General features: G+C 44.0%; 1 protein-coding gene across 2 annotated transcripts in view; it reads left to right on the forward strand.

The window, feature by feature from the left end:
• The window catches only part of PARP8 (poly(ADP-ribose) polymerase family member 8), a 166,062-nt gene that overhangs the window by 79,872 nt on the left and 59,875 nt on the right, over positions 1–26,315 (forward strand). For both annotated transcript variants that reach the window (XM_005282179.5, XM_024105632.3), the window contains exons 5-8: positions 2,050–2,120; positions 5,285–5,362; positions 17,355–17,449; positions 22,604–22,664. In XM_005282179.5, coding sequence (XP_005282236.1) covers positions 2,050–2,120; positions 5,285–5,362; positions 17,355–17,449; positions 22,604–22,664 — 305 coding nt within the window. The remainder of the gene's footprint in view (positions 1–2,049; positions 2,121–5,284; positions 5,363–17,354; positions 17,450–22,603; positions 22,665–26,315) is intronic.

Raw genomic sequence — 26,315 nt, forward strand, 5'->3', positions numbered from 1 at the left:
GAATGTAATGGGACACAGTTGCCTATCATTAAGGCTGCCCAACACTGCCCTTTGTAAGACCTCATTTTCATTTGCTTATCACTTTGCTAAACTTTAACCATTTGGGATGAACATTTCTATGTCAGTTATCTACCTCAGGCTGATTTTTTTTTTTTAATTTTCAGCAAAAATGGTTTAGCCATTTTTGAGAACAAAGCTAGGGAAGAACACATTGTTTTGACCATGTTAAAAATTCCAGCACCCTTATCTTTGAAAAGCTCTAGCAACCTCATGCTTTGGAACAGATTTGAAATTTGCCCGGGTAGTGTCAGAGATGTACCTTATGCCAACCCCATGAAAATCTGCCCACATTTGGCTAAGTTATAAGCTTTTAAAATTCACAGTTCACATATGCTCAGCTGCTAAATTCCCCAAAGATTCTGTCCACAATGAGCATGTTGCAGCACGGGGCTGACTTTCCCTGCAATTGCAGCTCTGAGCTGCTGCAAGCTGTGCTGGGTTTGGGTCTAGGCATGTGAACTGAGAGTAGAAAAATTCTCCTGTGCTCTCAGTGACTCCCCTGCAGGACCCAGGCAGTGTGGAGGAGGAAGCTGTCAAATTGGGGACAAGAGCTGGAGTGGCAGGATCAGTAGATTGGAAGCCTGTGACTGGAAGCTGCCAGGAGGAGAGAAAAAAACTGGGAGTGGGAGATGGGGTGGGATAAGAGGCAAGGGTGGAGGCTGAGACTGGGAGCTGGGGGACAACCTGGGATTGGCTGGGAAAGGGAACTGCGACTGGCTGGTCAAAGAGAGTGGGACTGGAAGCCTGGGAAGGAAACAGGGGCTAGGGATGGGGGACTGGGAGCAAGTGGGTACAAAGGAGACTGCACAGGCATCCTTAATTCTATCATTTTCTAACTTTGGGGTGCTTGACTTTGCAACCTTAATAATGTTATTTTAACATAGTTTTTTGTGTTTAACATAGAATTAGCCTGAAAAATATACTTTTGGTGCAGGAATGGAAAACTGGTACAAAGTTGCTAGAAAGCAAACATTTTAGGCCCTTAATCTGATCTCACTTAAACTGATGTAAATCAGTGGAGTTACAGAGAAGCAAAACAGCCATGAGATCCTAATCAGACCTTTAAGATACATTTTTTTCTTCAAAGATACCCGTGTTATAATATTTTTAAATCAAGTGTGAAATTTTATATTAAACATCAAAACAAAACCTTTGTCTCTGTAAAGAAAATGAAATTACTTTATTTTGCCAGTTTCTTTTATTCTTATGTAAAATCCAATTAAAATCAGTATCTCAATTGTCATCTTGTAACATTCCAGCATAGAAGAAATTTAAAATGGCACTCAATAACGGTGACATGTACAGTACAGACAGTGCACACCCAGCTAGCACAGCTATAAATAGCAGTGTAGACAGTGAGGCATGGCTTGGGCCCTACATACCTGTACCTCCAGGATATATACTCTACATGGCTCTCTACACTCCCAAGCAGTGCCTCCCAGGGCATTTACCCAGCTATTATAATGTCCTGCTGCCTGCCCAATGCCAGAGCCTTTCCCTGTTGTCTACATGTTGGCCAGAGCCTTTCACTGTGGCATACAACCACACACCGCAGTGCAGTAAGTGTGGCCACAGCCTGCCATTCACTGCAGTGAGTAGCTACATATGCAGGTCCTGTACTCTACACACCTCCATAAGTGTGGACATAGCTTAAGTCCAGTTTGCAAGTAAATAAAAGTGATGGGGAAACACCTATTTATGCAGCATTTTGTATTGTAGAATCATGGATTCCTGAGGCATCTTGGCTTCTTGTTTTTATATTGGTAGATTGTAAGCTCTTTGGAGCAGGGACTGTCTTTTTGTTCTGTGTTTGTACAACACCTAGTACAGTGGAGTCCTTGTCCATGACTGAGGCATCTAAGTGTTACAGTAATGCAAATACTACTACTACTACACTTATTTCAGTTCTGTTTTTTAATTACATAAATAAAATGATTTTAGATTTGTCATGGCTATTAACTATTTTCCTTTTTAATTATTTTTTTTTAGAATTAAGAAAAACCAGTGATGTTAATTGTTGCTTATCTATAAAATCAAAATTACAGAGGGAAAATGGAGAGGTATGGTATTGCTTTATTAATGTAGTCCTTATACATATTTTCATTGGAAGGTAGAGTAACAAACTACAAAACATAACTTAATATTTCCTTTGCATTTAATTTGTTAAAACAAACACTGGTGTGGAATTCTGGCCCCACTGAAGTCAATGAGACTTTTGCCATTGACATCAAAGAGGTCAGGATTTCACTCCAGATGTATACAAACAATCTATAGTTTTGCAAGGAGGCTGTTAAAAGATATGCAAAGTGTTATCAATCTAGGATGACTGAACCTTCCCCATAATGCTTTCTGCCTTGGAAGTACAACTGTGTCAGAGAAGCTGGTCACAAAGCAGTTATCTCCTAACCTGAGCTTATGCACAGGACTAGATATTTCAAACATTCACTTCCTAGCTAAGTGCTTACTAATGTGAGCGTGACAGTCCCATTGAAGTCAATGGACCTGTTCATGACAGAGTGAACAATAGGTGGTTTTTGGAGTATCAGGCCCCATGATTCCAGTGTGTAATTTATACTTGGTTTCAAGGAGTAACCTAGTTAAGAAACAGCATTAAGATGAAGTTTTTGGTGAAAATTGGCACACAGACACTCAGTCTGGCAAACCCTTATTACCAAGCATATTATCACATTACTGCCACTGGAATCAAAGGGCTTAAGCACTTTATGGCCCTGATTCAGGAAAGTGCTTAAGCACATGCTTAATGTTAAATGCTTTCTCGAATAAGGATAAGTTCCTGAATTGTAGTCTATATTTGATTGTAATGGTTTGCTGGTTTCATCACATGTTTTATACTGAGATATAGGACAACGATGTGGCAGCGAGGTTTCCTGATGTGGTTGTGTTTGTAGCATATAGACCCTTATTTGATATAAGAAGTTGCAGTGGAAATTTTTGACTTGCACGATCACAGAATTTTATTCAATAATCTTTAAAGCTTAGAGAACCAAAATAGTCACAAATTACAAAGTACTATGGAGTACATTCCTGGTGAAGAAATATTTTTATTTTAAAATTTTGTAGGTGAAGTTACATTTATTTTCATGATTAAAAGCTTGAGATAGGTTTATTTTTCATGGCAAAGAAATTGAACTTTTTATAAATTTTTTAATTGAATTAGGATCCAACTAAGGTATTTATTTAAGAAACCCTTTTAATGAAAATCTTTAACACCAACCATCTCTGTGAGCCAGACAATCACAGTCTTTACTTCATTATGTGATTATATCATATATGCTGGGTTTATCACTCTTCTAGTATGAGGAGTTTCATTTCTCTTTGTTTCTGTTGTTGGTGTGTTTATTTTGTTTATATTTGCAGCATGCTTCCCATGGAGCTAAGGTTATTATTAGGCAGTGGAGACTGAATACATTCTTTTGTTTTTCTTCAGTAAACTACCAGCAAAAAAAGTCTTAAAATTGCTATGAAATTGGCTGAAAATACGATTTTCACTCAATATACACATGCACAGCATACAGTATGAATTTACAGGCAGAGGTAAGGAGATAAGATTAGAATAGGAGGCCATGAAAATTGGTGGCAAAAGTATATCTCACTTTTCTGAATCTATAAGATTAAAAGGAAAATTCTGTTCAATTCACACAGTTGATTTCTGGGTCATTATGGAAATTTTGTGCCTCCTGTGAATGCAAAATGTGCAACACATAAAGTGTGGGTCAAATAGGAGAATTTTGTCTTTATGATTTTATCAAATATTCAATTTATGTGAGCTCCTGTTAACATAAGGGCTGTGAATGACAAATGGATTGTGGGAAAACAAGAAGTAATGTCCTTAAACAGTTGAATGACATTAAGCAAGGATTAAAGTGTGACTTTCTAACTTAAATTGATAAAATAGTACCTTTTTCTATGAGTTGTCCCTATTGTGAGTGTAAATTAATAAGTTAATTCTTTTAAAGGGATTTGAAGATGAATATTTAATGTAAAATCTAAGTGTTATTTATGTTGTTGACAAATTATTCTGGCAAATCAACTATAATAGTCTATATTACATTAGGCTAATGCCTTATAGGTAGGACCCTACCAAAGTCATGGTCCACTATGGTCAATTTCACGGTCATAGGATTTTAAAAATTGTAAATTTAATGATTTCAGCTATTTAAATCTGAAATTTCACGGGTAAAATTCACGGGTAATTGTAAGGGTCTTGACCTAAGTTCCCTCTAACCTGCACAAGCGCGCAGCTGCCTATTAAGCCCTGCACAGGGCTGTGGCGGGGAGAGACGCCCCTTCTGGCCGCCCCCAGCGTGGACCTGCAGCAGCGGGGAGAGGCGCCCCTCCTCGCCAGCCAAAGAACAGACCTATCGTGGCGGGGAGAGGTGCCCCTCCACACCGACGCCCCCATAGACCTGCCAAAGCGGGGAGAGGTGCCCCTCCCCACCGGCCCCACCACGGACCTGCCCCAGACTTGCCGCGGCCAGGGAAGAGGAGGTTATTGTAGGGGGGGTTGCGGTACTGCTACCCTTACTTCTGAATGGCTGCTGGTGGTGGTGCTGCTGCCTTCAGTGCTGGGCAGCTGGCGAGTGGCGGCTGCTGGCCAGAAGCCCATTTCTGAAGGCAGAGCCACCTCCAAGCATCAACGCATACGTAAGGATGGCATGGTATGGTATTGCCACCCTTACTTCTGCACTGCTGACTGCAGAGCTGGGCACTACCTTCAGAGCTGGACGCCTGGGCAACAGCCGCCGCTCTCTGGCTGCCCAGCTCTGAAAGCAGCGAAGAAGTAAGGGTGGCAATACCGCAACCCCCCTAAAATAACCTTGTGACACCCCCCGCCCCCGCAACTGCCTTTTGGGTTAGGATCCCCAATTTGAGAAACACTGGTCTCCCCCATTAAATCTGCATAGTATAGGGTAAAAGCTCCCAAAAGACCAAATTTCTCGGGTGGGGAGACCAGAGTTCACGGTCTGTGATGCATTTTTCATGGCCATGAATTTGGTTGGGCCCTACCTATAGGGACACAGTTTAATTTTACCATTCATTGGTTGAATCAGGCCCACGATCCTCTTGCCTAGAAGTTCCTAATGAAAACTCTAAATAAAGTGTGTGAAGTGTTTATTTGTAACATACATAATTCCTAAAAAAAGAAAAGTAAATGTCATTCTCCTGTTTCATTTGCTAACATTTATTTTTTTTTTTAAATAAGGACTCAAGACACAATAGTGCAATTGAAGAAGATTCTGAAGGAGATAATGATTCTGAAGAGTTTTATTATGGGGGACAGGTAAGGGAGAACATTTTCCCAATAATTTTAAAGTTGCAAACAATGTCCTTTGAAAGGCTTCTGAGATGATTTATTTTGAGTTTTATATTAATCTTCAAATTTGTGCAGTTGTAAGGACAAGAAAACTGATTGTAACTTGGATGTTTTTGAAAATGGGATCTATTTTATAGTTTCCAGGAAATACTGTTCACTCTATAAAACATATATCCTATTTACATCAATGGAAGCAAAATAGGGTTGTAAACTGTTATGCGTTGGAGTTGACATCTGGTAAAAATAATAGCACTGCATTTTAACGGTAAAAGCGATAGCTACAAAAGTCTTGTGATCTATACTATAGTAAATTTTCTCCTTTCTGAGCTCTGTAGTCTAATTCACCTAGAGAGATGCTGATTTTAAAAAATAATAAGTATATCTCTGTGCCTTTCCCTCTTGTTCCCTCAGCAGAATTATTTATTACGATATCCTAGTCCCTAATGGAAATTAAAATGTTCCCTTTGTACTTATTTCTTTTGAGAGGTCAATGGAGTGTTTGACTAGGGCACTCTCTTTACTCTTGATGTCCAGAAATCATCATCCAAGGGGCCAATAAATGCAAACAGTGTTCATGGGGATGATTTTTGTTATATAGGCATGCGGCCACCAGGAAACAGACTGAGAACACCATTCCATAAGCTACCAATTAGCTGTTAAATAGTAACAGGTTTTGGTCAATATTTGTCTAGATTGTGTTTGAACTGGTAACATTACATTCTATTTATGTAGCACCCTTGCTCCATGGAAAGACAACAGAGAGAGACGGGAATAAAATACAGTAATCACCAAAAGCAAAAAAATCAACAGCTGTGATTGTCCTGAATGAGTACAAAATATTGAGTAAGCAAAAAGAGGAAGAGAGAAGACAAGAGATCATTAGAAGTGCATTAATGAGAGGAAAAGAGACAGGTTATAAGATGGGATATAAAATGAGAGAGTCAGGCATGGTCTACACTACTGCAGTAAATTGATCTAAGTTATGTTACTTCAGGTATGTGAATAACGTAACTGAAGTAGACGTAGCTAGATCTACTTACCATAGTGTCTACACTGCACTGTGTCGACAGGAGATGCTCTCCCGCCAACTGACCTTACACTTCTCGGGGAGGTGGAGTACAGAAATCAATGGGAGAATGTTTTCCCATCGATTAGGCACGTCTTCACCAGCCCACTAAATTGATGCCACCACGTCGATTGCAGCAGTACCGATTTAGCTCCATAGTGAAAACATGCCCACATAAAGAGAAAGTGAGTTCTAAAGAGTTTTGTGTAGAAAAAAAAGGCATGAAGAATTAATGCAATAGAAGAATTGTGAGATGAATGAAGAGAGCAAATAGGAAGACAAGTAATAGAGAAGCCCCATAAGGGTGTGCTATGTTACTTTAGATGGAATAAATGAGCCAAAGGTGTTAACATAACCAGTCACTGACTGACATTAAACAGTGTTAAACAAGGAGTTTGGTATACAGAGACCTGAGCCTGCTTAGTACGATGGCAAAGACCCCACTGAAAAGCCTTTTAACCTTTTATTAAAGATACAGAGAAGAAGAGAAAACAGTTAAAGCATTTTAAATGCAAAGTACTAAGTAAAGCTTTCATTCTGATGACATTTCTTGTTCCCTTTCCCTTTATCTGGAAAGAGTTTTAAAAGGAAAAAAATAAAAACCTTCTTAGATTGTCTCGTAGATGGTATCAGAGAAGGTAATGCCATCCTTTTGGATAAAAGAGAAGAAATTAGTTGAGATGAGCTGAAGCGGCTGTTGCTGCTTCTCTTGTTAAAATCCTGTCCTATTTCATTCCAAGTGGTGTTTTGGTTTCTGCTGGAGCTGGTAGAGGTGGCAATGTTATCAGTGTCCCTCTCTTTGGCCGTCAGGATTAAGACAAAGAAGATCCGGGGAGATGGTGGGGGTGGCCGCCATGATGGTGACATTCATGCCAGTAGCCTCCATCTGTTCTGTATTTTTCTCCCAAAGGCTTTATCTTTTAACGACCCCCAAAAGGGAGTGATTGGTGGAATAGCCCATCCCCTCATTATTTTGTCTACCGATTATGCCTAATATCTGACACAACAATTTTGGATAATTACTTTCTGTTTCAACATCTTCTGTTTTTCAACACAGTCCTTGAATTATATAAACTTGGCCCTTTTTTGGACTAATTTAGTCTCTGCCGGGTTCTCTCTTTCTAGATCTGCAAACTGTTTATAAAGTGATAAATGCCAATTTAACCACATGAAAAATACAGCTGGAGAAGAAATTGCTAGTCAAAGATAATCTTATCATTTCTAACTGGTGACAATTGAAACAGTGAGAGAATTGATTGTGAGAAAAGGGGAAAGTGTAAAAGAGGAAAGGGTTTGGGAGTGGTGGTGAAGAAAAGACATAGGCTATGCCTATACTACAGCCTATGTCATCATAACTTATGTCGCTCAGGGGTGTGAATAAGCCACTCCCGAGCTATATACATTACACTGACATAAGTGCTTGTGTGCACAGAGCTTCTCCTACCGACATAGCTTCTGCTGTTCTGGAGGTGGTTTTATTATGCTGACGGGAGAGCTTTTTCCTGCTGGCATAGAGCCTCTTCACCAGATGTGCTGGAGCAGCGCAGCTGTGCCGCTGCAACGTTGTACGTGTAGACATGCCCATAGTGTCTTGGTCATAGCGGAAAGGTTTGAATCACCTGTACATAATGTCCCCAAAAGATAAGTTGGGTAAACAGTTTAGAAGTAGCTAAATGACTTAGGCATCTAAGTCCTATTGATTTTCAGTGGGACTGAGGGCTAGTCTACATTAAGAATTCATTCATGCCAAGGTGAGGTGTGAATCTACCCTGTATTAGCTTGCTGCAGACCATCTGTGTTAATATGCTTTGATGCGGTCCTCTTTGAAATGGGATTTAGGAGTTATCTTCCTAAATCACTTAAACTCTTTTTAAGAGCTCTTACCCACTGTTGTTATGTTGGGACAAAAAAATCTGTATCATGTCTCAGATTAAATGTGGAGACTGTCTAATGATAAGTCATTCAGGTATGGTAAATTTATCAGACCTTTCACTTTTGGGACCTTTAACTCTTAGGGTATGTCTACACTACGAAATTAGGTCGAATTTATAGAAGCCGGTTTTATACAAATCGGTTGTATACAACCGATTGTGTGTGTCCCCACATAAAATGCACTAAGTGCATTAAGTCGGCGGACCGCGTCCACAGTACCGAGGCTAGCGTCGACTTCTGGAGCGTTGCACTGTGGGTAGCTATCCCACAGTTCCTGCAGTCTCCGCCGCCCATTGGAATTCTGGGTTGAGATCCCAATGCCTGAATGATGCAAAACAGTGTCACGGGGGGTTCTGGGTACATGTCGTCGGGCACCTCCCCCTCCGTCAGAGCAACGGCAGACAATCGATTCGCGCCTTTTTACCTGGGTTACCTGTGCAGACAACATACCACGCCAAGCATGGAGCCCGCTCAGCTCAGCTCAGCTCACCGTCACCATATGTCATCTGGGTGCCGGCAGACGTGGTACTGCATTGCTACACAGCAGCAGCTAATTGCCTTTTGGCAGTAGATAGTGCATTATGACTGGTAGCCTTCATTGGCAATCTGTGTGCTGGCAGACGTGGGGCTACACTGCACACAGCAGCAGCCCCTTGCCTTTTGGTAGAAGATGGTATATTACGATTGATATCCGTCGTCGTCGTACTGCAGTGGCTGTCAATCATGGGCATCTGGGCAGACATGCTCAGTCCTATCGAACAGTCTCGACGATGATGGCTATCAGTCGTAGTATGCTATTTTCTGCCAAGCGCCCAGTATTTTGTGCCAAGCATCTAGAAGATGCCGAGGGCTATCAGTCATGCTGCACCGTCGTCTGCCAGCTTAAGATATAAAACATAGATTTGTTCTGTATTCATTTGCTTCCTCCTCCCTCCGTGAAATCAACGGCCTGCTAAACCCAGGGTTTTGAGTTCAATCTTTGTGGGAGGCCATTCTGTCTGACAGTTGTTTGTGTTTCTCCCTGATGCACAGCCACCTTTGTTGATTTTAATTCCCTGTACCTGTACGCCATGTCGTCACTCGCCCCTCCCTCCCTCCGTCCGTCAGATACTAGTTTCGTGCCTTTTTTCAGACCAGACGCCATAGCACTGGGATCATGGAGCCCGCTCAGATCACCGCGGCAATTATGAGCACTATGAACTCCACGCGCATTGTCCTGGAGTATATGCAGAGCCAGGACATGCCAAAGCAAAACCAGGACCAGCCGAGGAGGCGATTGCAGCGCGGCGACGAGAGTGATGAGGAAATTGACATGGACATAGACCTCTCACAAGGCACAGGCCCCAGCAATGTGCAAATCATGGTGTTACTGGAGCAGGTTCATGCCGTGGAACACCGATTCTGGGCCCGGGAAACAAGCACAGACTGGTGGGACCGCATCGTGCTGCAGGTGTGGGACGATTCCCAGTGGCCGCGAAACTTTCGCATGCGTAAGGGCACTTTCATGGAACTTTGTGACTTGCTTTCCCCTGCCCTGAAGCGCCAGAATACCAGGATGAGAGCAGCCCTCACAGTTGAGAAGTGAGTGGCGATAGCTCTGTGGAAGCTTGCAACGCCAGACAGCTACCGGTCAGTCGGGAATCAATATTGGGCTGGGCAAATCTACTGTGGGGGCTGCTGTGATCCAAGTTGCCAGGGCAATGAAAGACCTGGTGATATCAAGGGTAGTGACTCTGGGAAACGTGCAGGCCATAGTGGATGGCTTTGCTGCAATGGGATTCCCAAACTGTGGTGGGGTGATAGATGGAACCCATATCCCTATCTTGGCACCGGAGCACCAAGCCACCGAGTACATAAACCGCAAGGGGTACTTTTCAATGCTGCTGCAAGCCCTGGTGGATCACAAGGGACGTTTCACCAACATCAACGTGGGATGGCCGGGAAAGGTACATGATGCTCGCGTCTTCAGGCACTCTGGTCTGTTTCGAAAGCTGGAGGAAGGGACTTTCTTCCCGGACCAGAAAATAACTGTTGGGGATGTTGAAATGCCTATCGTGATCCTTGGGGACCCAGCCTACCCCTTAATGCCATGGCTCATGAAGCCGTACACAGGCAGCCTGGACAGTAGTCAGGACCTGTTCAACTACAGGCTGAGCAAGTGCCGAATGGTGGTGGAATGTGCATTTGGACGTTTAAAAGCGAGCTGGCGCAGCTTACTGACTCGCTCAGACCTCAGCGAAAAGAATATCCCCATTGTTATTGCTGCTTGCTGTGCGCTCCACAATATCTGTGAGAGTAAGGGGGAGACATTTATGGTGGGATGGGAGGTTGAGGCACATCGCCTGGCTGCTGATTACGTGCAGCCAGACACCAGGGCGGTTAGAAGAGCACAGCAGGGCGCGGTGCGCATCAGAGAAGCTTTGAAAACGAGTTTTGTGACTGGCCAGGCTACGGTGTGAAACTTCTGTTGTTTCTCCTTGATGAACCCTCCCACCCCCCCCCCCCCGGTTCACTCTACTTCCCTGTAAACCAACCACCCCACCCTCCCCTCCCCCCTTCGAGCACCGCTTGCAGAGGCAATAAAGTCATTGTTACTTCACATTCATGCATTCTTTATTAATTCATCACACAACTAGGGGGATAATTGCCAAGGTAGCCCGGGATGAGTGGGGGAGGAGGGAAGGAAAAGGACACACTGCAGTTTAAAACTTTAACGCTTATTGAAGGCCAGCCTTCTGATGCTCGGGCAATCATCTGGGGTGGAGTGACTGGGTGGCCGGAGGCCCCCCTACCGTGTTCTTGGGCGTCTGGGTGAGGAGGCTATGGAACTTGGGGAGGAGGGCTGTTGGTTACACAGGGGCTGTAGCGGCGGTCTCTGCTCCTGCTGCCTTTCCCGCAGCTCAACCATACGCTGGAGCATATCAGTTTGATGCTCCAGCAGCCGGAGCATCGACTCTTGCCTTTTGTCTGCAAGCTGACACCACCTATCATCTTCAGCCCGCCACTTGCTCTTTTCATCCCGCGATTCAGCCCGCCACCTCTCCTCTCATTCATACTGTGCTTTTCTGTAGTCTGACATTGTCTGCCTCCACGCATTCTGCTGTGCTCTTTCAGCGTGGGAGGACATCCGTGAACATATCATCCTGAGTCCGCCGTTTTCTCCTTCTAATCTTCACTAGCCTCTGTGAAGGAGAAACATTTGCAGCTGGTGGAGGAGAAGGGAGAGGTGGTTAAAAAAGACACATTTTAGAGAACAATGGGTACACTCTTTCACGTTAAATTTTGCTGTTCACATTACATAGCACATGTGCTTTTGTTACAAGGTCGCATTTTTCCTCTTATATTGAGGGCCTGCCGGTTTGGTGTGAGAGATCACTCACGCAGTGCCAGGCAACAGATTTCGGTTTGCAGGCAGCCATGGTAAGCCACAGTCTTTTGGCTTTTTTAACCTTCTTAACATGTGGGAATGGTTTCAAACAGTAGCGCCCTCATTTCCCATACCAAGCACCCATTGGGTTGGCCATTTAAAATGGGTTTGCAATGTAAAAGGAGGGGCTGCGGTTTCCGGGTTAACATGCAGCACAAACCCAACTAACCCCCCTCCCCCCGCACCCAATTATCGGGGATGATCACTTCACCCCTCCCCCCCACTGCGTGGCTAACAGCGGGGAACATTTCTGTTCAGCAGAGCAGGAAGGGGCACCTCTGAATGTCCCCTTAATAAAATCGCCCCATTTCAACCAGGTGACCGTGAATGATATCACTCTCCTGAGGATAACAAAGAGTGATAAGGAATGGATGTTGTCTGCATGCCAGCAAACACCGGGACCATACGCTGCCATGCTTTGTTATGCAATGATTCCAGACTATGCACTACTGGCCTGGCGTGGTAAAGTGTCCTACCATGGCGGACGGGATAAGGCAGCCCTCCCCAGAAACCTTTTGCAAAGGCTTTGGGAGTACATGAAGGAGAGCTTTCTGGAGATGTCCCTGGAGGATTTCCGCTCCATCCCCATACACGTTAACAGACTTTTCCAGTAGCTGTACTGGCCGAGATTGCCAGGGCAAATTAATCATTAATAATTAAACACGCTTGCTTTTAAACCATGTGTAATATTTACAAAGGTACACTCACCAGAGGTCCCCTGTGTGCCCTCAGGGTCTGGGAGCACGCTTTGGATGAGTTCGGGGGTTACTGGCTCCAGGTCCAGGGTGATAAACATATCCTGGCTGTTGGGGAAACCAGTTTCTCTGCTTCCTTGCTGCTGTGAGCTATCTACATTATCTTCATCCTCATCTTCCTCATACCCCGAACCCTCTTCCCTGTGTGTTTCTCCAGTGACGGAGTCATAGCACACGGTTGGGGTAGTGGTGGCTGCACCCCCTAGCATGGCATGCAGCTCCGCGTAGAAGCGGCATGTTTGCGGCTCTGCCCCGGACCTTCCGTTTGCCTCTCTGGCTTTGTGGTAGGCTTACCTTAGCTCCTTAATTTTCACGCGGCACTGCTGTGCGTCCCTGTTATGGCCTCTGTCCTTCATGGCCTTGGAGACCTTTTCTAATATTTTGCCATTTCGTTTACTGCTACGGAGTTCAGCTAGCACTGATTCATCTCCCCATATGGCGAGCAGATCCCGTACCTCCCATTCGGTCCATGATGGAGCTCTTTTGCGATCCTGGGACTCCATCACGGTTACCTGTGCTGATGAGCTCTGCGTGGTCACCTGTGCTCTCCACGCTGGGCAAACGGGAAATGAAATTCAAACTTTCGCGGGGCTTTTCCTGTCTACCTGGTCAGTGCATCTGAGTTGAGAGTGCTGTCCAGAGCGGTCACAATGAAGCACTGGGGGATAGCTCCTGGAGGCCAATAACGTCGAATTCCGTCCACACTACCCCAATTCCGACCCGCTAAGGCCGATTTTATCGCTATTCCCCTCGTCAGAGGTGGAGTAAAGAAACCGGTTTAAAGGGCCCCTTAAGTCGAAAGAAAGGGCTTCGTCGTGTGAACGTGTCCAGGCTTAATTCGATTTAACGCTACTAAAGTCGACCTAAACTCGTAGTGTAGACCAGGCCTTATACTTGCTGCTCTGTGAGAGTCTTTGTGCACTCTTCCTTTGAATCTCTACCCCCTGTACATTTGCAGAAGATAACAGCATATCAGCTCTTGTTGAAACAATAACACCATTGCTTTTGGTTCTTATTCATGCTGCTCTTGTGGTGTAAACTTGCAGATGCATTTGTAAAAAAAGAAGAAAGAAAAAATTAATGGAGATATCCCATCTCCTAGAACTGGAAGGGACCTTGAAAGGTCATCGAGTCCAGCCCCCTGCCTTCACTAGCAGGACCAAGTACTGATTTTGCCCCAGATCCCCAAGTGGCCCCCTCAAGGATTGAACTCATAACCCTGGGTTTAGGAGGCCAATGCGCAAACCACTGAGCTATCCCTCCCCCCGAATCTCTGCCTTTAATCAAAGTTGCCACTCACCTCTGCATGTTTATAAATGTGGCTAGGGCTGTATCACAGGGATGGGCAATACCTTATATGATATGTTCCTAATATAGTGTTCCTCTTGCCAACAGGGGAACGCAGAATTTGCTGTCCTTACCAGCCCTTAGCCATCTATTACCAGAAATTTTGTGGGGAAGCATTATATTGGGGAGCCAGGCAACCCACATATTGTTCTGGACAGATTTTTCTGATGCTTCATACAATAGGGAGAGAAAAGATGGCAAGTCAAGTATGTTGTGATTCACGGGATAATCACACTTCTCCGTTCATAATGCAGGACTCCATGCTCATCAGTACATCATGTCAAGATTTACGTTGTTTAAGTCAGGGGTTCTCAACATTTTTTCTTTCTGAGTCCCCCCCTCCCCAAACATGCTATAAAAACTCCACGGAACACCTTTGTGGCAACTGTTTTTCTGCATATCAAAGCCAGGGCCAGCATCAGCAAGCAGGGCAATTGCTTGGGGCCCCACACCACAGGGGGCCCTGTGAAGTTAAGTTGCTCAGGCTTCATCTTCAGCCCCTCTTGGCAGGGCTTGGGGCCCCGGCTTCAGACCCAGGCGGTGGGGCTTGGCTTTCTGCTCTTGGCCCTAGCAAGTCTAATGCCAGCCCTGCTTGGTGGACCCTCTGAAACCTGCTTGTGGCCTCCCAGGGCGCCCTGGACCACTGGTTGAGAACTCTGGAGTACATATATATATGGTGTCAGAATTTTTATTTAAAAAAAAAAGAAGATAGTTTTTTCCCTCATCTAACATGAAAAAATAAAGGATGAGCTTATGATTGTCAGCAACTTGAGAGAGTAATGGGGTCCTAGTTTTTTTCCTTCTTGGGCGGGAGGGGTATAGGGATGGGAGTCCTGCCACCCTCACCTTACTCACCCTCTCCCTGACAACTCATTCTATCTGACTCAGCAAAATGCCAGTCCCCCAGCAGCAGCATCCTTTCCCCCTTGCCTATATTAGACCCTAGTTTCTGCAGCACAGAGGATAGGAACAAGACTCTTTCCAGAGCTATGCCTTCCATCTTTGACCAGAATAAGTCACTGATACACTAGCTCAGATCCCTTCCTTTCCTAAATGTTCTTAGTACATCTGGTAACCTTGTGCTGCTGCTACACTGATGAGTTTCAGATGGGCTTCAGATTCTTTGATGAATTCCAAATGTGGTCAAATTATCATGGGCTAATTTTCACTTATAAAGAGGGATCAGATGAGTACTGCTTAATTCAGTTGAAATGTGCATCTCTAACTGTCAAACTTGATACAGACCACTGAATCTCAGAATTAGAATCCTACTACATATGATATACAAATCAAGGGCCCAGTACTGCCATCAGTTATGCCTGTGTAACAACAACTGTTGTCAGTGGGAAGTCTACATGGATATTTGAAGGGCAGAATTGGACTCTAGTGCTTCATTCTTTGCCTTTCTCAGCGAGACAAAGCCAAATTCTTCTCTTATTTCATTTTGTACTCGTCCAAATCTGGGGAAATTGACTTCTGCAGAGTTACTCCAGATTTAAACGAGTGTAACAGGATACAAGGTGACCACACCATCTGTAGCAGGGGTGGCCAACTTGAGCCTGAGAAGGAGCCAGAATTTACCAATGAGCATTGCCAAAGAGCCACAGTAATATGTCAGCAGCCCCCCATTTGCTACCCCCTTCCAGCCTCCATTACCTCCCACCCACCAGCAGCCCTGCCAATCAGCACCCTTCCTCCCCATGCTCCCGCCTGCCGCAATCAGCTTTTTTGCAGTACGCAGGAGGCTCTGGTGGGGAGGGAGGAGGAGCAAGGGCATGGCAGGCTCGGGGGAAGGGGCAGGGGCCTTGGGGGAAGGGGTGGAGTGGTGGCAGGACCTGGGGCAGAGCAGGGGGTTGAGCAGTGAGCACCCCACAGCACATTGGAAAGTTAGCATCTGTAGCTCCAGCCTTGGAGTCAGCAGCTATACAAGGAGCCTCATATTAACCTCTGAAGAGCCGCATGTGGCTCCAGAGCCACAGGTTGACCACCCCTGATCTATAGACATTCACTATAACTGTAAAAGTATTTATGAATTACAGTATTTTTTCCTAAAGGACAATACCTGATACCTTTAAAATGATATGTTGTAGATCCTTATAGAGTATAGACAAATATAACTTATTTGGACCTCATAAAGTCTAATGAAACTATCGATTTTGTTCTATGAACTTAAACTTCCATTGGCTATTTCTACCTCCCATATGCAATGAAGATATACAACGATACGTTTCCTACTATATTATTCACACATTTTCAAGAGGAATAATAAAGAAGGAAGATTATCTTAGGTCATGTCACTTTACAGTTTATGGTGTTGTAGGCTATCAATAATAATAACAAAGTGACGAGTTCTAAGTCACTTAGGTGCTTTTGAAAATTATATACTATATCCCTAATTAATTATTTTTAAGTGATTGATTTCCTTGTCTCATGTGACTTTTTATCAGTTTATATTTTTGTTTTTAAAATGAAGTGGTTTTAGATTGGAGAAATATTAGCAAGTAGAGTTATACAAATCTAGGAAGAAAGGAGGACTTCAATGAGGCCAAGGTTTCATACTGTATTTTTGGGTAGTTTCTATAGAGCCCCATAGATTTCATCCCTATTAAATGCAATAGGATTTTTCCATAAGAGATATTTATTATTAGTAGTAGTACTACTACTTCTGCTACTTGTATTACTGTGTGCTTAGGAACCTGAATCAGGGACCAAGACCTCCTTGTGCTAAACACTCTACAAAAAAAAGAAAAAAGTGTCCCAAAAAGTTTACAATCTAAGCATAAAACAAGAGCAAACAGATAGATACAGACAGAAGGTGGAGTACAAGGAAACAATGAGACAACATGGGTCAGAATGATAGAGAGTGGTCTGGGCATGCAAGTGGCCTGGCCATTTCAAGTTTTTTATAGGCATCATGCCAAAGGAAAGTTTTAAGGAGGAATCTGAAGGAGGACAATGAGGTAGCTCTGCCTGTATTTGAACTTGGAATGAATTTTGCCAATTTTACACAATTTTTTCAAATAAGTTCCTCCTTTCCTCTTGCACAGCCAATTTGATTTCCCCCCAGTAAAAAATGAAATTGGTCAAGTGTTAAGATGCTAAATAAACTCACCAACAAACTGATATTTATCTTCATAGAAAGGAAATATTGAAAGTGAATTTTTCATTTTTTCACAAAAATCGCTTCTTCGTCAATTTTTTTCCTTTCTTTTTTTCATATGGCCTTAGCAGCAGCTTGTGTTTTGGTACAGCACCATGGTAAACATACCATCAATGGAACATGGAGGCATACAATAGAAGAGAAAAGACCAGATGAAATTCACGAAACAACTTGAGTAACACCACTATATTTGCACTTAGTGTTGCTATGAAAATGTTGCTACTAGTAAAAAAATAAAATAAAAACACCCACCGTATTACATTTATCTGCAGGTTAACTACGATGGAGAACTTCACAAGCACCCACAACTGGAAGCTGATTTGACAGCAGTGAGAGAGATCTATGGGCCTAATGCAGTATCTCTCAGGTACATTGTTTTAGTGGGTAAAATTCTTGTCAGTTCTGTGGCTGGAAAAAGGACATAAAATTGGTAATCAGCAGCATAAGTTTAGGGAATGGAAGCTAGTTGGCTATATTCTGGCATGTTTGACATGTTGCAGATAGGCCTCTATGTAGGATCGCCATCACAAACAATACAAAGGGTCATAACTAAGGCTACGATTTAGTCACAGGTATTTTTAGAAAAAGTCATGGACAGGTCACGGGCAATAAACAAAAATTCATGGTCCGTGACCTATCCATGACTTACACTATAAATACCCCTGCCTAAATCTTGGGGGGAGGGAGGCACCCCAGAGGGACGCTGCTGGGGGTGACATCTACTGGGGGTGCCCTGGGGGCCTGTTGCTGAGGGGGTCAGTGGCACCAGCTGCCGGGGGATGCTGAACAGTGACTGCACCGTCCACCCTGGAACCACTGCTCAGGCAGTTCCCGGGGCCAGCCGCGCTAGTCGCTGTTCGGGAAGTTCCTGGAGCCAGCTGTCCGGGACCGCCTGAGCAGTGGCCGGTGCAGCTGGCTCCAGGGCTGCTCCAGCAGCGGCTGGTGTGGCTGGCTCCGGGGCTGCCTGAGCAGCTGGTTGCGGAGCCACTCCAGCAGCACCCGGTGTGGCTGACCCCAGGGGGAGCCTGGAGCCTGCTGCTTGGGCTGCCCTGGGGTCAACCACATTGATAGCCGCAGAAGTCTTGGAGGTCGCGGGAAGTCACAGAATCCGTCACTGCCACAGATTTCTAGGGGGATAATTTATATCAACTAATGGAAAGTGAACGAACATTATGATGTAGCAGTGATGATTCTGAGCTCTGCTTTGTAATGTTGTTGAACTTACTAATACAGCTGCCTATGCTCAGAACAATTTCTTAAGGCACCATCTTGTAAACATTGAAGTCAATGAGAGTGTTGCTTTTAACTTTAATGGGGACAGGATTGGGCTGTTATATTTTGATTAAAATTACTGTTAAGCATAATTTCACTCAAAATATTTGTTAAACTATCTTTGCTCTGTCATGTAGTCCATAATATTTTAATAATAACAATAATAATTAATAATTAATAAATACATTATGACCAGTAGGCAAGATTTAACAGAGCTGGTTGCAAAGTGATGGAGAAAATATCACCTTGATACTATGATATAAGACAAGAAATAAAAAACTATACGGGATCTAATGGTCATCTTGCATATATTGCATATAACAATTTCCATGAACCTATATAATATGTTAACTCTTTTATTCTAAGAAAAGAGATATTGTTTAAAACAAAGTTGTGTGGTGCTGCTGAATAACATGCCCATTTAATTTATCAAGTGTACATTTTAATGGCATATATTTAATTCCTTGGATGATATTCCTAAAAGAAAAAAGTCTTCATTATCTGCCGTTTGAAGTTAAGTGGAAATTCATTCGATTTAAAGGACATTGGAAATCTAAATCCAAGCAGTTGTACATGACTTAAGAAATGAATGAGATAATCATTTAGTTGCCAGACTGTTAACTGCTACACTGTGTGAAATTCTGTATACCTTTATAATATGTTCCCTCAGGCACTTAACATTACAACAATGAATATAACCTTTTACAAATGTTAATGCGTTTAATTTACTGAATAATCTTCTTCATTGTGGGCTATGCCATCTCTTAGGGCTCAATTCATTAGAATTTGGTATCTGTGAGTGTTTCTGGCATGTGGAAAACTTTTGTGCCTCTTAAATTCTTCAGCAGTTGACAATACCCATATATCTTCGGCAACCACAAAATGCAACATTAGGCATTCAGTTTCATCCTCTCCTCTAATCCTAATTCCCTGACTGCACCAAGTCCAACTGACAATGACATTGGGGGCACCCGCTGAATGAGACTATATCAAAGGGCATGTCTACACAGCTGCTTGGAGGGCGCTTTCCAGTGTTGGTGGATAGACATACACTAGCTCTGCTCCAGCTAGCATGCTAAAAATAGCAGTGTGGCTGTGGCAGCACCAGTCACCCAAATACAATCCTTCCTGACCGCCTAGGTACATACCTGGGAGGCTAGCCCGAGCCACTGCCCATGCTGCTATAGCCACACTGCTATTTTTCACATGCTAGCTCAAGTAGAGTTTGTGTGTCTATCTGCCCATTCTGGGAAGCACTCACCCAGTTGCTGTATAGACATCCCCTGTGAGGGTTGCCTCTTCCCCTGCTGTCTAATTATCGATCAACCAGAGAACTTTAAAGGTAAAAAGAGGAGTTTCTGCAGACACTAGGCATGCATGGTATTCAGCTCCTCATCACTGAGCTCTGGATGCTAGAGATGGGCAAACCCTTCACACATTGTTTATTTGCCACATGAACCAAACCCCTCAGAGTCCGTTCACAGTGATTATTGAGGGACCAGCCTCCTGAAGGTTTGTTTGAAAGATCTCAAGAGCTGCACTGCCACATCAGGACTATGTGATGACCTCTGCTCCTGCCTCACTGTAGGCTGTGGTGGTAGAAGTATTTCCTAGCTCCTGCAACTTTATTCGGGGGGATAGCCCTAAAATCCCTTATGAATAGGGGGTGGGCTTTAGAGAGCATGAAAATTCCTTGGTTGTACCCTTTTTATCTCCTCTTATTTCACTCAGCTTTTGTGTATTTTGTTGTTTCACCTACATTTTTATTTAATGGTGGGATTTTGCTCAAAGGCCCAGTCCTTCAACACTCATTCACTTGAGTAATATTAGCACTTGAATAGTCTCATTCAGTTCCATGGTCCTGCTTGCATAAATAAGCATTGCTCATAGACTTTCAGGATCTGGCCTTTGGTTCTTCAAGCAATTTAATAAAAAAGGTGAGACCTTTTGCACTGGTTGCATTTTAATGCATGTTAGTGAGCTTAGCTACTTAGTGCACACAGTATTGCAACATCTTAAATGTAAAAAGAACAAGAGTACTTGTGGCACCGTCTCTAAGGTGCCACAAGTACTCCTGTTCTTTTTGCGGATACGGACTAACATGGCTGCTACTCTGAAACCTATCTTAAATGTAGGCCCTTTTACAGCAGTGAGTTCCATGAAGCCAGTACAGCTTCATAAAGCTCCTCCTTCACCAAGTTCATTGAAGGCTCAGGGTTTGTGTCTATACAGGGCTGGACTAAGCTGCTGGGCAATTGCCCTGTGGGCTGGTTCCTTCCATTGTCCGCAAGGCCAGTCTGCTGCTGTAGTTTGAAGTATATTGACAGAATATTTTCAAATATTAAAGTTAATTTTTCAGTTTAATTCTTGCATGATTGTCAGTTTATGCAATCTCGGGCCACTGTTAAGTTTAATAGATTGGCTGGGAGGTCTTTCTTACCACCTCTACCTCAGGCTATGGAAGCAGTGGGAAAGGGGTGAAAAGAAAGCTATCCCAGTTATGTGTGACAGCAAGCACTGGTCAGTTATGCTTTAAAGAGGGACCGTTTAACAAAAAAACACTGCTGATTCTGCTCTAAAATACTATTCACTTAAGTAATTTAGGTGGAAGAGGCACATAACACAAATTTTATGTCTAATGTACATGAAAGGTAGTTGTTCTAGCCTGTATTTTTCAACAGTTCTTTGATATGCTGCGGGAAGGTCACTGAAAGGAGGCAAAACATGAGAGGACAATACAAGAGAGAAACCAGCACAAGCAAACCAGTCACACATTAAATGTAAAAGTTCAAGCACTTTAAAATACTTATGTGCATGAGTTAAAACTGTGCCTTGGGGAATCCCGCATTAATTGCATGTGGCAGATAGCACAAACTAACACTGACCGTGACAACATTACAGGGTAGTCTTCAAGGTTCCGTTATTCTTTAGCAGTTTCTCCAAATTACTAGACAGGGTTTTTTTGAGGGGAGAGGAATTTTGTCAGGTCAACTACACCTTTCTCCTTGGTCTTAGCTTTTTTCATTTTTCTGTAGCAGTTTGTAGACACTCTTTTTAGTACCTCTCAGGGTTTCCCAGAGAAGGAGCAGGAGTGTGATTTCTCTCTTTAGTGTTACACTGATGTTGCTGGAAAATTAAGTACCTTTTTATCTTCAAAGTAGATCCAGAACAAACAACACCTGCTTAGACTTCCCCATGCTGCCTGACCAATGTGCCCCAGTTCGGTTCTGCGGGGACCAACTTTATACAATAAAATACAACTCCCAGTGAGTTTTATAGAATTCAATAATTCAAGATGGTGTGCAGTACAGCTGCAAAAAACCTGAGGTATAGATACATGAGGCCAGATGCACTCTTGTAGATTCAGGGAGGCACAAATAGCACCTCCCTGCATCAGCCTGGCCTGCAGTGTTATAGGGGGATTCACCCCAGGAAGGACAAGTGGTTATAATATTGAAGGTTTCCTTCATCAAGGGGAGCTTTAACCTCCATTGATGTATCCAAAGAAGCTCTCTCAGTGGCAGCTATTAAAGGGAGGAAATTAATTAGCCTGCTCTCCTGGCTGTCCAGCCCGCATTGCACACTTTCTGAGATGAACTAGACACCTGTAAGCCTCCCAGGACTGGTGAGGTAGTAGATGCTTTATGTAACTCACAGCAGACTTTCCATTACTAGGAGCCTTATACAAAGATCCTTGCCTGTTTCCATAGGTGAAGCTTATCTATTGTATGGGGAACAAACCCAAGCATTTAAGAGTGAATGATGGTTCAGTTTCTGTTCCTGTTCAGTCTATCAGTTGTGATGCGGTTTGTAGCAGAGTGGATACCTTGTTCACTGAGAACTGGAATGGATTCAAACACTTCATTACACAAAGGCTGTCATTTCATTGCGGCCATCAGTTGTTAATGGCTTTTGGTCACTACAAACCAAATGTGAACCTAGAGGTAAATAGCTGTCATTTACCCAGTGTTGTCCATTACAGAGTATCCCATTACAATTCCCTTGAGATATGCAGTTCCTCAAATGTGATTATCTGTGTTATTGAAGGCTTGGAGTATTATTTGCAGAGGCTGTTAGTTGATCCCTTTCAATACAGCAAAAAGTCACCCATTATGGAAATGTTGGCCTCACCCAGTTAAATATGAACTTTAATATCCATTACTGCTTTTATTCTTATTAAGATCTCTCCTCTTATAGATGCTTTTGGGCTGAACAGTAGCTGAAAAGTAATATAATTCTTTCCTTTCAGGGAATATGGAGCCATTGATGATGTAGACATTGATCTGCATATTGATGTTAGCTTTCTTGATGTAAGTAATCTAATCATATAATTATATAATGAACATTAATACCCATTTAATTCTGTCCTATATGAGATTCTGTCAGAGATTTCCCCTCTTTGGATTCTTGATCTTTACAAGCTCCTGTCACATTATTGATTGCTACTGAGTTCTCATTGGAAACATTTTCTTGTCAATCTGCAAACTCATTACTAACATATTTTTAGCTATTTATTTGTTACATTCATTTAGAATTGCCTTGGGAATAAACAAGAGGGCAATCTACATGATCACAATGGTCCCTTCTGGCTTTGGAACATATGAATTTATGAACTGAGGCAAAGGCAGTACATTGCTTTTTTTGCTGCCATAGGGCCTTAGCTATATGGAACCACATCATATGCTCCCAGAGGGGAGACAACCTAGGATGAGTTTCACCTTGCATAGTTTGCCACCAGTGCTCCCTTCTAGGGAAAGGTTTGAGTGGCAAAGGACGTAGATAACAGTGCTGCCCAGCCTCCCCTTCTCCCTGGAAACGTAGTTCTTCGAGTGCGATCCCTGTGGGTACTCCACTTCAGGTGTCAGTGTGCCGTGGCGCCATCGATCAGAGATTTATGGTAGCAATGTCCACGCGGGTCATGCATGCCTGGTAGATATCTTGCAGTGCCATTGATGTCGGGTCCAGTGCGCGTACGGCCCGAGCCCTCCAGTTCCTTCTCAACCATCCTCGGCTGAAGACAGAGCTCTGGGGCAGTGTTCACTCTTCCCATACCTTTAGAAATAATAGTTTAGATAGTTAGGCAGTTATAAAGTTGTATTTAGTGTTAGTGTTAGTTTTTTAGAAATTTGTTTTTTTTACTGCTTCCGGTTTTACCCTCCCTGTAGTTTCCCCACAGCGGGGTCGGTTAACTGTTCAAGATGCTGGCTCCCAGGCTTTCAATAATGCGGCTCCTGCTGCAAACCAATGCCCGTTTCTGATGGGCACTCCTTGTGTGTCTGATGTCTCGGTGAGGTGCATAGCCCACAAAAATGCACCCACTGTAGTAACCTGAAGATGAGAGCCCAGCGCGACCGGGATCTCCGCCTCAAAATGCTCTTGATGGAGAAATCTCTCCAACCAGAGATGGACCACCGGCCTCCTATCCGGGCACCCTTCCCTTCAGGGACAGGAGACATGCCTTCCTCTAACAGACCAAGGAGGAGGGCACAGACATCTCCGCAGAAAGCACCGCAGAAACATAGGCAGTCTTCTGCCAGGTCGCTACCACCGTTGCCAACACATGCTCTTTGGACAAAAGTTTACTCCTCGGCGACATTACAATTCAGAGTCGCCAATTATTCTGCTATATTAGCAAAATATGATTATGATAACTATAGGATATTGAGAAACAAGCACAATTCAAGGCCATTCTAAACAAAGGTCAACTCGTTGTGGAAACAGCCCTCCAGGAGTCTTTGGACATCACAGATACAGCAGCTAGAACCACGGCCGTAGTGATGTGCCAGGTGTCCTGGTTGCAATTCTGAGGCATTCCTAAAGAACTCCAAACCAAGGTCGAGGACTTACCTTTTGACCGAGAGAAATTGTTCTCGATCAAGATGGACAAGGTGCTCCATTCGATGAAAGATTCCCGAGCCATTCTGCTCACTCTGGGGATCTACACACCATCTGCAAAGAGAAGGAGGTGCAATCTTATCAGAGGCCCAGAGTCTCCTCCTCTAACTGACAGCAGCAACGCCTATACGAGAACCAAAGACAGCATCAATGTTCGCAGCGACAGACAGCACCTCAGTCTTAACCATCAACTTCTCAATTGGCTCTGCCCAAACCACAATTTTGAAGTTTTGGTTGAGGGTCTGGACGACCTCCCTCACCAGGCAGTGCTTACACCCAATTCGTCCCCATGTTTTTGTCACCGCCTTTGCCCATTCTACCACATCTGGGCATCAATAACCACAGACCAATGGGTTTTAGAGATCGTATGATCGGGATATACCATCCCCTTTACCTACCGACCACCTACCCTACTCTCCTCCCTATCCCTCTTCAGGGACCTTTCTCACGAGCACCTGTTATGACAAGAAGCCGATCATTTTCTACAACTAAGTACCATGGAACGAGTACCTTTGCAATACAAGGGAAAGGGGGTCTATTCCCACTACTTCCTGACCCAGAAGAAGAACGGGTGATGGAGACCAATCTTGGATCTTAGGAACCTCAACAAGTTCATACACACTCAAAAGTTCAAGATGGTCACACTGGGCGCGATACTTCTAGCGCTGCAAAGGGGGGACTGGTTTTCAGCCCTTGACCTCCAAGATTTCCTTCTCAAAGGTCCAACTCAACAAGAAGCACAGGACGCAGTCCAGACGATGATCACACGTCTGTTCAGGGATCTAGAGCTACAGATAAATAAACGAAAATCCATTCTAGTCCCCGTCCAGCAGCTGGACTTCATCGGGGCACATCTCGATGCCATACAAGCCAAGGCATTCCTGCCCCTGAACAGATTCACAGCGCTGACAAACCTTATCACAGAGGTAAGAGTCAGCCCCCAAACACTGGCTTGACTGTCCTACAGCTGCCAGGACACAAGGCAGCCACAATGTTCATGGTACGACACACAAGACTACATATGTGCTGCCTACAGGGCTGGTTGAGCTCGGTATACATAACCAGCAAGCACAGCCTGCACAAACGACTTACAGTACCACCCTGTGTCCTGGACTCTCTACACTGGTGGACAAGACCAGAAAATGTATCATGGGCATCCCATTCCAACAGGAACCCCCATCAGTAGTAATCACGACAGACATCTCGCTGATAGTCTGGGACTCCCAGCATACAGTTCAAGAAAAATGGTCTCTTGCATAGATTCAGCTACACATCAATCTACTAGAGCTATGCGCAGTCCACAATGCCTACAAACTGTTCCTACCTCACATAAAGAACAAATCAATTTGTGTAATGACCGACAACATTGCTTGCATGTTTTACATCAATCTCCAAGGGGGCGCTCGAGCTCACTCACTATGCACCGAAGCCATGAAAGTGTGGAACTGGTGCATACACCGCAACATAAACATTTCAGCCTCCTTTCTTCCCTGCTACCCTACTTCTCTCAAGACCACAAATGGGAAATGAACGAGGGAGTCCTGCTATCCATATTCTGCCAGTGGAGCACTCCAGTCATCGACCTGTTTGCATCCCCGACAAACCGCAAATGCACAATGTTCCGCTCGAGAGCGGGAATGTGACCACGATCACTGGGGGACACCTTCCTCATCACATGAGATGCACAATTCATGTAAGCATTCCCACCAATTCCCATGATATCACACGTGATACGCAAGATACGCCTAGACAAGGCCAAGGTCATCCTCATAGTCCCAACATAGCCCAGGCAAGCCTGGTACCCTTACCTGATGCATATGGCGATATGCGCCCCTCAAGCTCTCCCTTGCCATCCAGACCTGCTGTCTCAGAACAATGGTCACACTCTTCACCCCAATCTGGAGAAACGCCATCTTCAAGCATGGCTCCTGCATGGGTCCACTGTGGCGAACTAGCCTGCTCGGAACAAGTCAAACACGTATTACTAAACAGCAGGAAAGTGACCAGGTGTAATACTTACCTTCAAAAATGGAAGAGATTTTCCTCCTGGTGTCAAGAAAAACACG

Source organism: Chrysemys picta, chromosome 6, assembly GCF_011386835.1.
Source record: "Chrysemys picta bellii isolate R12L10 chromosome 6, ASM1138683v2, whole genome shotgun sequence".
NCBI lineage: Eukaryota > Metazoa > Chordata > Testudines > Emydidae > Chrysemys > Chrysemys picta.